The sequence below is a fragment of the Pseudopipra pipra genome, chromosome 1, assembly GCF_036250125.1.
Source record: "Pseudopipra pipra isolate bDixPip1 chromosome 1, bDixPip1.hap1, whole genome shotgun sequence".
NCBI lineage: Eukaryota > Metazoa > Chordata > Aves > Passeriformes > Pipridae > Pseudopipra > Pseudopipra pipra.
The window spans coordinates 131,475,515-131,490,027 of record NC_087549.1 but is presented as its reverse complement, the minus strand read 5'-3'; the positions used below and the strand labels follow the sequence as shown (position 1 = coordinate 131,490,027).

General features: G+C 39.8%; 1 protein-coding gene across 4 annotated transcripts in view; it reads right to left on the bottom strand.

The window, feature by feature from the left end:
* Nucleotides 1-14,513, bottom strand: part of CALCR (calcitonin receptor) — a 157,897-nt gene that overhangs the window by 6,460 nt on the left and 136,924 nt on the right. For all 4 annotated transcript variants that reach the window (XM_064677804.1, XM_064677812.1, XM_064677820.1 and 1 more), the window contains 4 exons: nucleotides 12,946-13,006; nucleotides 12,783-12,849; nucleotides 10,074-10,292; nucleotides 1,574-1,615 (listed from right to left, as the gene is read on the bottom strand). In XM_064677804.1, coding sequence (XP_064533874.1) covers nucleotides 1,574-1,615; nucleotides 10,074-10,292; nucleotides 12,783-12,849; nucleotides 12,946-13,006 — 389 coding nt within the window. The remainder of the gene's footprint in view (nucleotides 1-1,573; nucleotides 1,616-10,073; nucleotides 10,293-12,782; nucleotides 12,850-12,945; nucleotides 13,007-14,513) is intronic.

Here is a 14,513-nt window from a genome sequence, read left to right as displayed (position 1 = left end):
GGCCAGTGCGGGCATACTGGAGCACTGCTTGTACATAGCTATGCAGTCATTCCTACAGGGAGAGGATGCTTCAAAAACTGCCTGACTGGTCTCTACTTTCTTCATGCCGGGTACCCCCTACCAGGGAGAATCAGAAGTTTTTCTGTGTTTCCAGGGCATGGAGACTGGACTGTGCCAGCAAGTGATGACAGTAAGAGAGAAGGAGAAAGGTGATAGTTGCCTGCAGATCCTGTGGACAGAAATGTCACAGAAAAAGAGTTGTACATCTCTTCAACTTTGTTTAGTTGGATGCATGAAACCGTGAACTTTTGTAGCGTGATCTTTACAGCTACCATTTCATGTTAGGTTTCAGGATTGGTAGTTGCTCACATTTTGCCGTTCTCTTTCATGTTTCCTGAGAAGCCATGCCACAGAACTGCAATGGGAGGCCTCTCACCTTTTCTACTCTTGAGTTTCTCTGTACATTTACACAGGGAGCCAGACACAAGCAAATCTACAGAGATGTCGACAGCTCGTGGCAGAATTTAATATTCTCTGCTATCCTGAAAGTTATCAAAGCAGCCAGTAGCACCTTATCAATAACATAATTTGCTTCAAGTCTCTATCAAAACATAAGTGTGGTCACATCATTACTTGGAATTTGCTACTTTCTAATAATATACAGGGATAAACAGGAGCACAAATATCTGTCTGGGTTGACATACTGAGAGTTAGCATCACAAAGTTTATCCTGTGTCTAATTCATCTGGTCTGGATTGAAAATGATCTTTTTAATGGAATTCCTAACTTTGATAAGATACATGGTGTTTTATTTTGCTACACTTGAATGCTCCTGATGTATTGAAAAGGCTTTTTTTTGCCAACCATCTTTGAAAAATGGCTTGCTGTAGGAATTTAAATGGTTCTTGACATATTCTTACCTGCTATTTTTTGTAAAAAAAAAAAAGGTAGTGAAGTGGACCTAAAAGCCAGTGTAGGTGTATATACACATATATGCTCTAGTTGTAAGAGAATGGGAGAGATCTTTGCCTCAAGGACTTTTATTTCTCAATTACTACACAAGAAACATTGACTGTAAAAAGGCCAGTGCTAATCCTCGAAGGAGTGAAAGTAATTGCACTCTTCCAGCTCTGGCAGTGCTACCAGGGATGGCCTCTGCCATGGCTCTGGGCCTGAACGCAGCACTGGGTTCTGCAGGACAGACCCCTGAAGGTCCCCACTGCTTACTGCAGTCCTTCCTGTTGTTTTCAGGCAGGAAGGGGAGTAGAGCATTTTTCTCCTTTACTTAGACCTCCATATCAAACTGCAGATGGTAGGGGAGAGTCTCATGCCTGTACCTCATTAGGTGCCATCTGCTTTGTAATGGTAATACACCTGATTCATCTGCTCAGAGACATTCAAGTCACACTCTGCACAGAGCTTTCAAAAACACACACAGCTGCTTGTCTATAGAGTAAAAGCAGCTTCGTGTAGTTTCAAAATTTGTGATGTGACATGCTTCACATCTGCATTAATGAACAATAGAGTGACTATTTTTCAAGTTCTGGTAATTTTCTGTATTTCACATACTTACCTCACCATTGAAGAAGCAGAATATAGTAGCCACGAGTAAACCCTAAGAGAAAGGAAAAGAAGATCAGAACATGTAAAATTCTTTAGTGCAATTTGGAAATTTGGACTTGATGGATACAAAATAAAAACATTAGTCTACTTCCTCTGCATCACAGACACTCCCCATCTTTCACAGTTACGCTATTAAAGGGATTTTTGTCTTTTTATCCTATTTTACCATTTTCTTCTGTATTATTAGCATTTATAGATTATCTGTTTTGTCTATGAAGTTATTGATATATAAGAGATGTAGAGAAGGAAAATTAAATGATTTGTAAGATAGAGAGATATTTTGCTTACAGCTGAGAATCACACTGCCACTGATTTTTCTGAAGAGATGGCAGAGGAATTGTGTCCTATATGCTGCCACTGACTCGTCAGAGTGCAGCTATCCAGTTAGAAGTGTCAGCCATGGAGAATCCAGCTGTGCCAGGAAGGCTATAAATTGAATTGTATGTCAGGATAAGTCAACTTGTATGTTGGGCATCACAATGCACAGAGAGGATGTGAAAAGAAGTGTAAGTGGTCAGAAAAAGGAAAAAACCCACAAAACAGATGAGTTACAAGGAAGGGGAGCAGAAAAAAAAAAAGATACTGCAGATCATAGCTTAGTCCTTAATAGCTTTAAATTAATTTAATCATCACCACAGTTGTTCAGATAATATTTCACCACTGCTACAAGATTAAGCAGGGCCAAGGTAGGAGTATGAGATGAGAAAGCGTGAAATTAATGAAAGAGAAAATTCTTGCACAGAGAATCTGCCATTCAGGATTAGGTAGTTACACTGGTCCATGTCCTAATTTCACTTGCTCTTATTAAAATAGCATTACATAGTATCACTGGGAGCCAAATGCCTTCATTTTAAATTACTTAAAGCAGTTATTATAAGCTAAACGTACAGCAGTTTGTGAAATTGAGGAGAAAACTGCAATGCAGCTTGTGTTCCCAAGGGCTGCTTTGAAGAGCTTTACAGCTCTATCTTTTTTATAAACCTTCATTTAACTGATTACCAGTTAAACTGAAGCTAAGGCTTTGTAAAATGTCTTGGACTCTCAAATGTATATGTTGGACCACAAACACAGGATAAGCAATAACTGTTTTAACAAAATGCCTATATATTAAAGATATACAGGCTGGTTTGAACATGTGCTGACCATCTCAATTTTGACAACTATTTTACTAAAACAGATTTTCCTGATGCAGAATTTGTAACTTGACATAACTTCAAATATCAACATAGAAAAGCATGTAGAAGAAGGATGAAGGGTAAGTATAGTGAGAAAGTTTTTTTCATGTTTTGACAAAACACTATTCTCAAAAAACTCAAATCCCAGCCTACAATAAGCAGTGCACATCAGTTTGTCCATAAGCTTTGGGCTGAGAAGCACCAAAACCTTACTCCTCCAAAGCAGGAGTTTGTCAGATCAGACATCCTCAAATGAAAATTTTTGCAAGGGGAGAAATTGCGTCATTTTCTGCTGTCCTGCATTGATGCTCTTCGTGCTGTGTGCACTGCAGTGATGTGCAGAGTCTTGCAAAACACCTGCTGTTGAACTGCATGGTTCATGGTTCAGCAGGGGTCTCACTATTTTGCTAAACATTTTTACTAACAGCAGTCAGCCATAATGGCAAATGATCTCCTCTGGGAGCAGGGATGCTCGATGGACAGTCCACAGGAGGCATGGCAGACACAAAAGCCAGCAAGAGGAGAGAAAGAAGCAGAGAAATTTTTTCTGAGTCTGTTCTTCAGTGAGAGTGTTTAAGGAGAATTTGGGAACTGCAGTTCACCTAAAGACAGAAATTGAACCCACTATTGAAGTGAAGCCATTTTCCATTTCAGTTCCTCTATAGTATTTGAATTCCTCTGTCACATCCTGCAATTGCCCTACTTTTCTTCTGTTCGAGAGTGTAGTTCCCTTAACTAGTGTCTCCTCCAAACAATTTCTGACAGAAGAGCTAAAGAGGAAGCTGTGGTGATGCTCTATAACCCCTTCAGTTGTTCTTCTAGTTTAGAGTGAACTGAAAGTACACCTGGCTCCTTGTTATTTTGAAACCATGCATATTGTACATGTTCTGGCTGAAGAAATTACCTTCTCTAGTCTGTCCCATACATGTTTCATTGCTTTTCGTCCACCTGCCATGGCCCTCTGGGCTCCGTCATCAATATTTCTATCTATTTCTATTTCTATTTCTATTTCTATTTCTATTTCTATTTCTATTTCTATTTCTATTTCTATTTCTATTTCTATTTCTATTTCTATTTCTATTTCTATTTCTATTTCTATTTCTATTTCTATTTCTATATTTCTATTATTTCTATTATTTCTATTATTTCTATTTCTATTTCTTTCATTTTACACATAAAGTTTTACCCATAGTTCAAAGGACTATTGTTATCTTCATTTGTAAAGCTACAGAGATACCAGTAGCAGACACCAACTTTGTCTCTTTGGAGCCAGGAGGGCTTGGGATGACCATAATTCTACAGTGGATCTATTACAACATGTGACAGACTGGATGTAGGTTAATTATTTCATTTAAGGCCCATGGGCTATTTCTCATATCTCATTGACATATGTCTTCCATATTCTCTCTAATTGCTGCTGGTTTTTGCTCAGGGTGCAATTCTTGCCAAGGATGAAATCCCTAAGTCAATTGTATCTCTCTTCTACTGTGTGGAGTTGTTAAATTGACCTGTGATATACTGTCTGCTCCCAGTAAGATAATCTTGGCTGTGGTATTGAAAGCAGAAATGAAAAATATATTTATTTTGAGATTAAGGCCTTTAATGACTTCTGAAATTCTTTATTTCTGGAATTATGTGAAGAACAGATGAATGTGGCTTTTGGCTGAATTATGCCTTAGGGATTGTCCAGAGTCAGCAACTCTCAGACCTTCATATACCTTATTGATACTGTAGTGAGTTTTTCCCTGTTTTTAAGTGCCTATACTGGTCCAAGGACATTCTTTGCTTGACAGGTATTTAATTTGTATCTCCCTCTCCTAGAAGACATAAGTGTCTTGAAAAGAAGTTCCAGTTATTTGCTCAGGTTAAAAAGAAACAAACAAAAAATACCTATGCAGATACTGCAAATTTACATAGGTTTCTGGTACCTCTTGCTTTTTTAATTCTATCTTATGTCTCCATAAAACCAAGAAAGCATATATAGGCATACTTATTCCTGACCATGTTTCTGCCCTAATTGATTACACACTCTGTTGCTGTTAAGGCTTTAGTGGGATGGTATATTTATTACTGATGGTAGATGATGATGGCACATGTAATTGTACAGATGGTCACAATAAAAATAATCAGTTTTTGATTCTCTGTGTGGACTTTGGTCAACATCCATTCATTTGTCACTTTTGGATCTGAATAGATAGCAATAAAAATCCACCATGGCCAAGGTTCTTCATAGAAGTGTAATTCCATTCCCATCTCTCTCATTTCAGCAAAGATAAAAAGCTTTGAGAAAAACAAGAGTGTTCCTCACCATCTTCATTCACAGCAACAGCATCTCTGAGGTAAATGACTGGGTTATAAATTGTTCATTTATGTTAGGTGAAGAAAAGAAAAGCAAAGTGAAGAATCTGTCTGTGCAGTTTCTACTGCTACTGAGGTGGGGAGATTGTCACAAGAGGGCTGAAGACAGCAACTCACCAGCTGCAAAATGATGGAGACATCCCACCAGCCAAAGCTCATGCTTCGCTTCTTCTCCTACTCTCTACTGGAGGTTTCATTACTGTAATTTTGTGCATGAAGTTTTCAGACAAAAATGGCACTTTATAATATCCAGCTTTCAAAAAAGTATTTTCCCCAACTTTTATTGGCTCAAAATATTAAAAAGTTTTGAAATTACTAATAACGCAAAAAGAAAAAAAAGAAAGGAAATAAAAAACTCCCACTTATGTTGTCAAAAGCAGTCCTATAACCTTAACTTTGCACAGAAGAAGAAAGTATTTCTGTCTGATGTGACATCACAGAGGATATTTATTTCCCTATAAATTGAGAAACAGATGGAATGAATACCTTCTAAAATGCATTCAAATATCTCACTATTTTTAAGAAGCTGCTTTTAAATGGGTTAATTTTATTCTGCATAAAGCTGCATAAAAAGCAAAATTTAAAAGTTGGAGGCAGTGGGGATATATATGTGGTCCAAACCCACGCCTAAAAGACTCAAAATACCCTTGTACCAGATCAGACCTCTGTGAGCTGCTTCGCCCTGCCTAGCAGGGCAGGTGCTTCAGTCCTGAGGTGCTACTTGGAAGCTGATGAGTGGCACAGAAGGGATCTCACTTGCAGAGAAAGAAGACTTTGATTATTCTCTGTTTAACAGATAAAACTTTTCATTTGCCAATAAAACTCAAGGCCTTATGCTGAATAGCAATTTAATTTCTCATTAGAGGAAGACTTGTACATTTAGGGCTACAGTCAGCAAGGTATTGCGAAGAATAACTTTAAGTGCTTGTGTACTGCTGTTGGTTTGGGAGCTGTTCCTCCACTGCTCCCTCACAGATTTCCACAGCTCTTCTCTGGCACAGTGACAGGGCCATGTTATGTAACCTGGCAGCCTCTACAACCACAGCTTGAAGGTGCTGGAGACAGAATTCAGTAAGATGGGACAAGTGGTGGAGGGAGCTTGCAAGAAGAAGTTTGTTAATCCCTGGGCTTGTTTTGAGAGCATCTGGGGAGGAATGTGTCTATAAGTGGGACTAACTGATGCATCATAGAGTTATTAAATTTTTCTGTTATTCCCTTTTCCTTGTGAGGCCTTTGCTGTGGACTGACATCAGAAATCAGAAGCTGGGATAATTGTCATTAGTAGTAGAACCTCTGTCAGAAGCACAGCACCCTAATCTCTTTGCAGCCTGGGACTTTTCCAAAGATTTTCAGTGGTTCCCAGGGTGAAGGAGGTGGCAGCAGCAGCCCCAGGGCTAGCAGAGGTGCAGGAGACCCTGCCAGGGTGTCAGGCACAAGCCACATTCTCTCTTGCTTTATCTCGGAATGGAGAGCTGAGTGCAGGACAGAGGGTTGTTGCTGCTCCACTCCTTTGAAGGAGGCACTCTCTTTGCCCAGGTGCACCATTTCATCTTCATTGGCCGAATGATGGGGCTTTTCAGGCTTTTTACAGATGTGTTTTCACGCCAGAGGAGTGCAAGGAGCCAGCACATCCTGTACCATAATGCTTTACACCCTGAGGGAGTTTTCATCTTTCATGCGCTTTCAGCATCATCTAACAGGCTTTTTAAGGTAAATCTGCAACTCACTGGCTTTCTGGAGTGCAGATGTTTGCTTTGTGATGCCTAATTTAGGAGCTCTGTTTAATAAGTTAGCTGTGTGTTCACCAATGTACCTACAGCACCCCAATCCATGCACGTCATTCCAGTTAAGGTGTGCTGGTTTTGTGTGGGGTAGTTAATTTTCTTCATAGTAGCTAGTATAGGGCTCTGCTTTGGATGTGTGCTGGAAACAGTGCTGATAATTCAGGGATATTTTAGCTATTGCTGAGCAGTGCTTGCACAGAGCCAAGGCCTTTATTGCTTCTCATTTCACCCCACCAGCGAGTGGGCTGGGGATGCTCAAGGAGTTGGTAGGGGATGCAGCCAGGACAGCTGACCTCAGCTGATCCAAGGGATATCCCAGATCATATGGTGTCAAGCTCAGCATACAAAACATGGGAAAAAGAAAGAGGGGGATATTTGGAGTGATGTCCCAAGTAACTGTTACGAGTGATGGAGCTGTGCTTTCCTGGGGATTGCTGAACACGTGCCCTCTCATGGGAGGGTGTGAGTGAATTCTGTGTTTTGTTTTGCTTGAGTACATGGCTTTTGCTTTACATATTAAACTGTCTTTATCTCAACCTGTGAGTTTTGCCACTTTTACCCTTCCAATTCTCTCCTCCATCCCATTATGGGGAGTGAGTGAGAGGTTCTGCGGGGCTGAGTTGCTGGCTGGGGTTAAACCACAACGTAAGGGTTGAAATATCTTTCTTTTGCCTCATGCAATCTTCAGCATTCTGGAGACTGAAGAGATGATACTGGTGATGGTGAGAAGAAATACTCATTTCTACTTTTACAGGATCCATGAGAGGTTGGCTAGCTGGGCTGGAAAAGTACACACATTCATATTTGCAGCGCAAAAGCCAGTCTTCAATTTTTTTATCATTTACATATCTGCTCTATGAATCTGTTAAGAAGAATCTGGTCTATGTGAGAGAGACATACAGTAGACATACAGTGTTTGTGAATTGCTCATACAGGCATATTTGAAAAAACATTTCTGCTTAAAATGGTGAGCATTGATAACAGTATTGCAAAAAGAGCAGGACAATTCAAAACCAGACTGGCTTCTGTTATTCAAAAGTGATTTCGGCAGAGGAAACCAAGCATGTGACACCTTGATGTGTTGTTTTTCTACTGAGAAACCATTCTCTGAAAGAAATACCATTACATGGTTTCTTGTGTGAAGAAATTCTTTCTCATCTTCAATCCTCTGAGTTTTGCAATAAACTGCAGTGCTTGTTTGCACCATTTCTGTGTACATGAACTGCATAACACATATCAAACCTTCATGCTCACTTAAAGCAGTGACATGCTGTTGAAAAACCGTCTCTCACTCTGTTCTATAAAAGGCATAAAAATTACTCATTTAACCAGTGCAGAAATGGAGAATGTATTAAATTCTCCACCAAAAAAAAAAATCATATTGCGCCCATGATGCCTGCTTGTATATGACTGACATGCTACGAGGTGCAAAAGCTAATAGACTACTGTTAGTTTCTGGAGGGGCAGGCTGTGATGTGGTTTATGAAAGCACAATAGCTAGGAGGGAAATGCAGCCATTACAAAAGCTGATACAATATCTGCTAATTACATACTCAGTCCTAATAGAAAATGAACACCAGAAGAATGATTATATAGCTGGCTATCTTAAATATGCATACAAGAAATGGTTGGGAAAGGATTAAGAAAGTTTATTTTAGAATATAATTAAAAATCCACTCAAAGTGGAAAAGGGAGCATCACAATCAGCTGCAGTTAGCAGGACAACTGCACAGCCCTCCTGAAAGGTCACATTTTGGCAGGAAGCACACTGAGATTATACTGCAGAGATATCAAGAGCTCTTCTGTGAGAGCAGAAGGAACCTATCAGAGATGAAACTTTGTCACCTTGGATCCCTCCCTCATCCAATCCCCTTCATCAGTACAACTTCCATTTTAACCTCAGTTTAGTGACTTTCTAGTGCATAATGATCACAATTAGAATTGTTAATTAAGACAATTATAATTGGTTTTGCAATTTTCCAACAACCTCACAGGATTTGCAAGCTATTTTAAGAGTAAAGTGATTATTGTAACACTCTCTTATTCTAACTTGCTAAAACTGTAAGCAAATAACTTGTCACCAGAAAACTAGTTTGGAGATATTACTTTACAGCTTTTGCCACCAAAGATGTGACAGTAAAGGTAACAATAGAAGAAACAGACTCTCATTCCTTTAAAGCAGAACTGTAACATAAGATGACATACATTTCAAAAACAGACCTATAACTGCAGTTATTCTATGCATGCAGTAGCAGGCACACCCACAGTTTTGAAGGGATAAAGGCAATAAGCAGGAAATAAAATCTGGCAGGATGCAGAGATTTTGACAGCATTATTTATCCCTTCATTATGAAAAAGTACCACTGATTTTTTAAGCTGTTTTCTTACTACAACATTAACATTATTTCTGCATTTAGCTTCTGTATGAAAGGAAACCAGAAGTAGATCACGGTATTCACCCATGTTGATCACTATTCACAAATGCATTGGAAATCTGCCTTTCCTAGTTAATATAAGACTGGATATATTCCAGTCAGAAAACAAGATAAGCCAGCATTTAAAGTCAATTAGGTTTGCTTTGTTATCAAAAGAAAATAAACTAGACTTGCTGAATGATGCTATATTTTCAAAGCACTGATGAAATCAACATGTCAGTCTTGTAATTTAAACTGCCTAGTAATGTAATTCTAACTCCTAAATGAAGCTTAATTGTCTCAGTGTTTTCTTCTGTGCGTGTTGGCATTCCCTCTGTACAACAGTTTGCATACACAGCTGATTTTAATATTAACTTCACAGCACCAGTTTCAGTCAATTTGAGCATTTCAACAGAAATTGTGTTGGAACACAAAAGCCCTCTGTGAACTCAGTTTTCTCTCCATAGTTTAGAAATAGTGTAATCTGATAATTTTGGCTACTTATTACATTGTTTCCCCTATCTTTTCTCTGTTCTTTACACAGTGGTGCTGCTTGTGCAAAGGCAGATAATCCAATAATGTGAAAGTGTTTAGAAAAGAACAGAAAACCCACAGACATTTTCAGCTTCAGGGAAAAAACCCTGACAGCAGTATCTTTGAGTAAATTAGCTTAACAGCAAACACTTTAACTACATTGAAGTTGCTACCATATAACATACCTGGTAATGCATTAATATATGCATGATGTAATCATATATTTCTCCAGCAAGTCGGTTTTCTGGTCTCCAGGGAATAATAACAAACTGAATTCCTAGTAAGGGCACCAGGATTAAAGTAGCTCTAACAGCTTTCATATACATGTTGGACTCAGCACGGTGGGTATCTCTCAGCTTTGTCACCAAAACTCGGACAATGTTAAGCAAAAAGAAAAAATTGACCTGCAAAGCCAAAGCCATTGTAGGTGAAAGCATTCAAATTAAACAGACACCAAAATAAAAGTACAGAGTACATAAATAGCAGTAAAGTGTAGCTTTTTAGCTTTATTGTATCTCATAATGGGCAGCTCCTGGGGAGTCATGTCTTGGTAAGTACTTTGAAAAGATAAATGTACCAGAAATGATATGTTAAGCAGCTCTACATGCTTAGGAAGCCTGCATGGATGCTTCAGGCAGGCAGGGATCCGTTCTAGGAAGCACTGATGTTTTGACACTGATGTGGGCAAATTTAGGATTTCCAGGGAACACTTAATCTCATTTTCGTGTCTAAAGTTTAAATGAGGGGGATGAACTGCCCCCTAGAAGTAACCAGTCTAACAGCTACTGAGCTATCTTGCCAGGTGAGACAAACCCCAGCATGTCCTTGGGCACATGGGACTTATGGGAGCACATAATTTCCCTAAGGAATATTCTCCTTGGGCCAATACCTCAGGTTTGTGAAGCCAGCAGGGCAGTAAGGCTGCTCTTGAGGAAAACCTAGGCTACCCCTTGCCTCCACCACATTGCAGGGACCTCATGGTGCTCTACCCATAGGTAAAAGGAAGCACTTGCTGTCTCGGCAGAAACGCCAGACACTTCCGAAAATTTTGCCCCTGACCCTTACAGTCAGTGATTCCAAGCAGCTCAGCATCTCATCTCCTCAGTCACTTCTGGAAATCTGATCTCAGCACAGTGGAACCTGCCCTTGACCCCTGGCTTCACAGAGAGCTCCTTGTGGGATGTGCTGAGAGCCTGCAGGAGCAGGGAGGGCAGACCCAGGCTGACAATGAGCCCAGTGGTTACCCTGTGGACATCACAGACTTCTCCCTCTCCAGTGTACCCAGATCACTCTTTTCCACTCTGCTACAGTAAAATCAGGCACCTATGCTTTGGAACTTTATTAGACATTTTTGGGGTGATTTTTTTAAAATAAGTATGTAAGTTGTATAACTTACATAGCTCAAATTCCATAGATAAAACTTCAAAGTTTAATAGCTCAAATTCCATAGCTAGATGGGAAATTTCAGTTGATTCTTTCAGAACGATGAATCAGTAAGCTTTGGCAAAGCATTTCATCACTTCTTAACTACACTGAGAGACCTTTCAACTGTTTTACATTTGTTCTCTACTGGAAAAAAGGAATAATAAATTACTTCTCAGGTCCCATTCAGCATTAAATCTAAACCTTATTCTTCATCCTATTCTGACTTCACCCACTCTGCTTAAACTTCACTTTTAGCATTTCTGGAAGTAACCAAAAAAGTGGAAAAAAGACTTTACAAAAGTAAAAACCTTTGACTCTTCTGAGTCAGTCTGTCACTGTGGGATTTTTGTAGCAAATCAAGCAGGATATTCTGTAGACATTGACAACTACACAAGAAAAGTAAGAGTGGAAATGGCATAAGCACAAGCCAGAAAATACAATGCCTTATTTTGAAAACAGGTAAAGATTGTTCTTTTTTTTTTTTTCATGAAAACCAGTCCCCTCTCTTTCTGTTGTGGCTAAGATGTACAGACTTGGATCATGATGATAAAAATAAAGGTTGAGTGGCCTCTCTTACATGTTAATTGGCATTAAAAGAGCAGATGCAATTAATATCAAACCAATAAACCCCAAATAGATGTGATTCTATGGGACGAACAGACTATATGACAGGGAAGGGCTCCTTCGCATTGCTGATGTTCAAGATTGCTTCTCAAGAAAGGGCAGAAAGCTTTGAGGTGGAAAGTTGTTTCTTTATTCAAAGGTGTTCCCAGTACTCACTGCCCTACTGTTTGATTTTGAGGTAATAATTGCACATACATCCATGCAGTGTTTGTAAGCATGAGGCAGCTCAAAAGCTGAAAGTTCATCTTGTGTGACACAAACTTAGGCTTGGGTTGAATAAAACCCTTTCTGCACCTTTCAGGAAGGTCATGCCAAACAGCACTACTGGCATACCACATGTTGTGTGTATGCACACTGTCAAGCTGCACTTTGAATCTTGTCCTTCTACTCAGACAGCCCAGTCCAGTCCCTTCCCTGAGACTTGTTTAGCTCCCTACCTTTGGACCATAACAGTTCAGTGACCAGTAAAACTCATGCTGAGCAACCAGCCTGTGCTCAGCTCACCCCAGCTAAAGCATAGCTAAATGCCTCATTGATGTCACATAAATGCAGTATATATTCATCATAAATAAGTTACACTGGGATAGAGTGACTGTCCTGATTTTCTAAAGCAGCTAGTGAGTCTGTTTGCCTCAAGAGTCTGATTCTTTACTGGGAAGTCCCTTTACAGGGACTTGTTTTTCTGAAGTATTGAGAACCTGTTCTTGTAACACTGAGTACAGAAAGTCCCTTGCTACTTCTGAGTTTTGACCAAAATAGTTAAAGTACAAAAACTTCTACTCTGTATAGATTAGCAGCATTTCTAAAATAATTACTCAACAGTTAATAGCAAATAATATTCTTACCAATAAAGCTGCCATTACAGGCCCATGAACAATATAGAGCAAGTGTGTGTCAACACTCATCCAGCAGCTGGAAGGGAAATACAACATTTATTATTAACTTGAATAAAATTTGCTGCACAGTTAAATACTGCTAACTTCCTTCAAAAATAGATATGATACTCACTTGTCATTGAAGTATCTGGCTCTTGCAACAGCATGAATGGATGCTGGCATTAAAGGGAACCCTGAAATGATTGAAGTTATAGATCAGTCTTGGTATTTGTTTAACTTGAATTTCATGTATCTCACACACTAATAAGTCTCTTGTCTACAAAACACATGGATGTGAAATCACAGCTTTCAGGTAAGAACTGTAATCCATTGCACTCAGGCCCTGGCATTACCTCAGTGGTGAGATAAAAAGAGATTAATGTTCAAGGCAGGTCAAAAGGAGAAGCAAAGCCCACAGACCATACTCTTCTGGGGCATTTCAAAGCTGCTGCCAGGCTCCCCTGAGCTGCTGTGGCTTGTGCAGTGAAGGGTGTGAGCAGGTGGTGTGGGAAGAATTCAGGGATCATTCTGTTCTCAGAGGAGTATTCCCTCAGGAAACCAGGGACACTTGTTAAAACCATGTAAATAACTATTGAGCAAGAGAGAGGCACATGTGTGCCAGATTATGGAGCAATAAATAACAGAGCAAAGAGTTTCCCTTTTGGAGCCAATGGTACAAGTAAATATTTGGAGCTAGGAGGTTTTTGGGGGATGGGGATTTGTAATATCTTCTGTAGGTTCCCAGCCCCTGTGCAGCCAAGCCCACCCCATGTAGTTTTATGTTCGTAGGGAGATGAGCTGTGGATACCATAAATCCATGTAAATACTGTGGATACCATAAATCCTGACTTATTTGTGACACCTCAAGGGAGGCCACTTCTCTGACAGGGAGATGACAGGAGCAAATTTGCACTGAGCTTGGGAACATGCCATGTGCAACAAAGTGGAAAGCTCAAGTTCTTATTTCCAGCCTGACACTGAGAGTGACAGTCTGGTCCACTCCTGTCCATCTTCCTTCAGCTTGTATGTCATATTCCTCTCCAACAGGCTAAGAGACTGGAACTGGTGAGCCTGCACTATAATGCTGACTCCAGTTTGTACAACCTTGCACATACAGACAGCTGGCCAGTGGGGAGATGATGTACTGCCTTGTCTGTCCTTTGCAGAGAGCCTGGAGTACACCTTTGGTGTTACTGCTGCCTGCTCCCTAAAAATTATGGATGTTTCTACTGTATTTTGGACATTCTATAATTATAAATGCAAATGTGTAAAAATATCCCGCTAATACCATGATTAGTCAAAGAGGGAAGAACATGGCTCCATGTTTCTTCAGGTGTTAGTGATTTCATAAACAATTTTAGAAGAGTCAGAGAATCCTTAGCCATATTGGGAGGACAATGCATCTGTGGGAGAACAAACTGGATTGCCTTTTCCTTTATATGTTGTTAGACAATGATGAGTTGGCCTCTGGCTGCAAAATGCCTTTTTTTGGGTGATGATGCACAGTAAAACAACAAAAAGCTCAGAATAAAAAGAAGGGAGCTTCCAACCTCAGGGTGAGCTTATGGCACTGACAGCTTGAGAAAATCGTTTTGATTGGGAAATGGAGCAGGTCTAGGGCAGTTTTTTCGACAGACTGAAATGCAATTTTTAAGGGGCCTTTCTGCAACAGCAAAAATTCTTCAGCTGAAAACTCTGGCC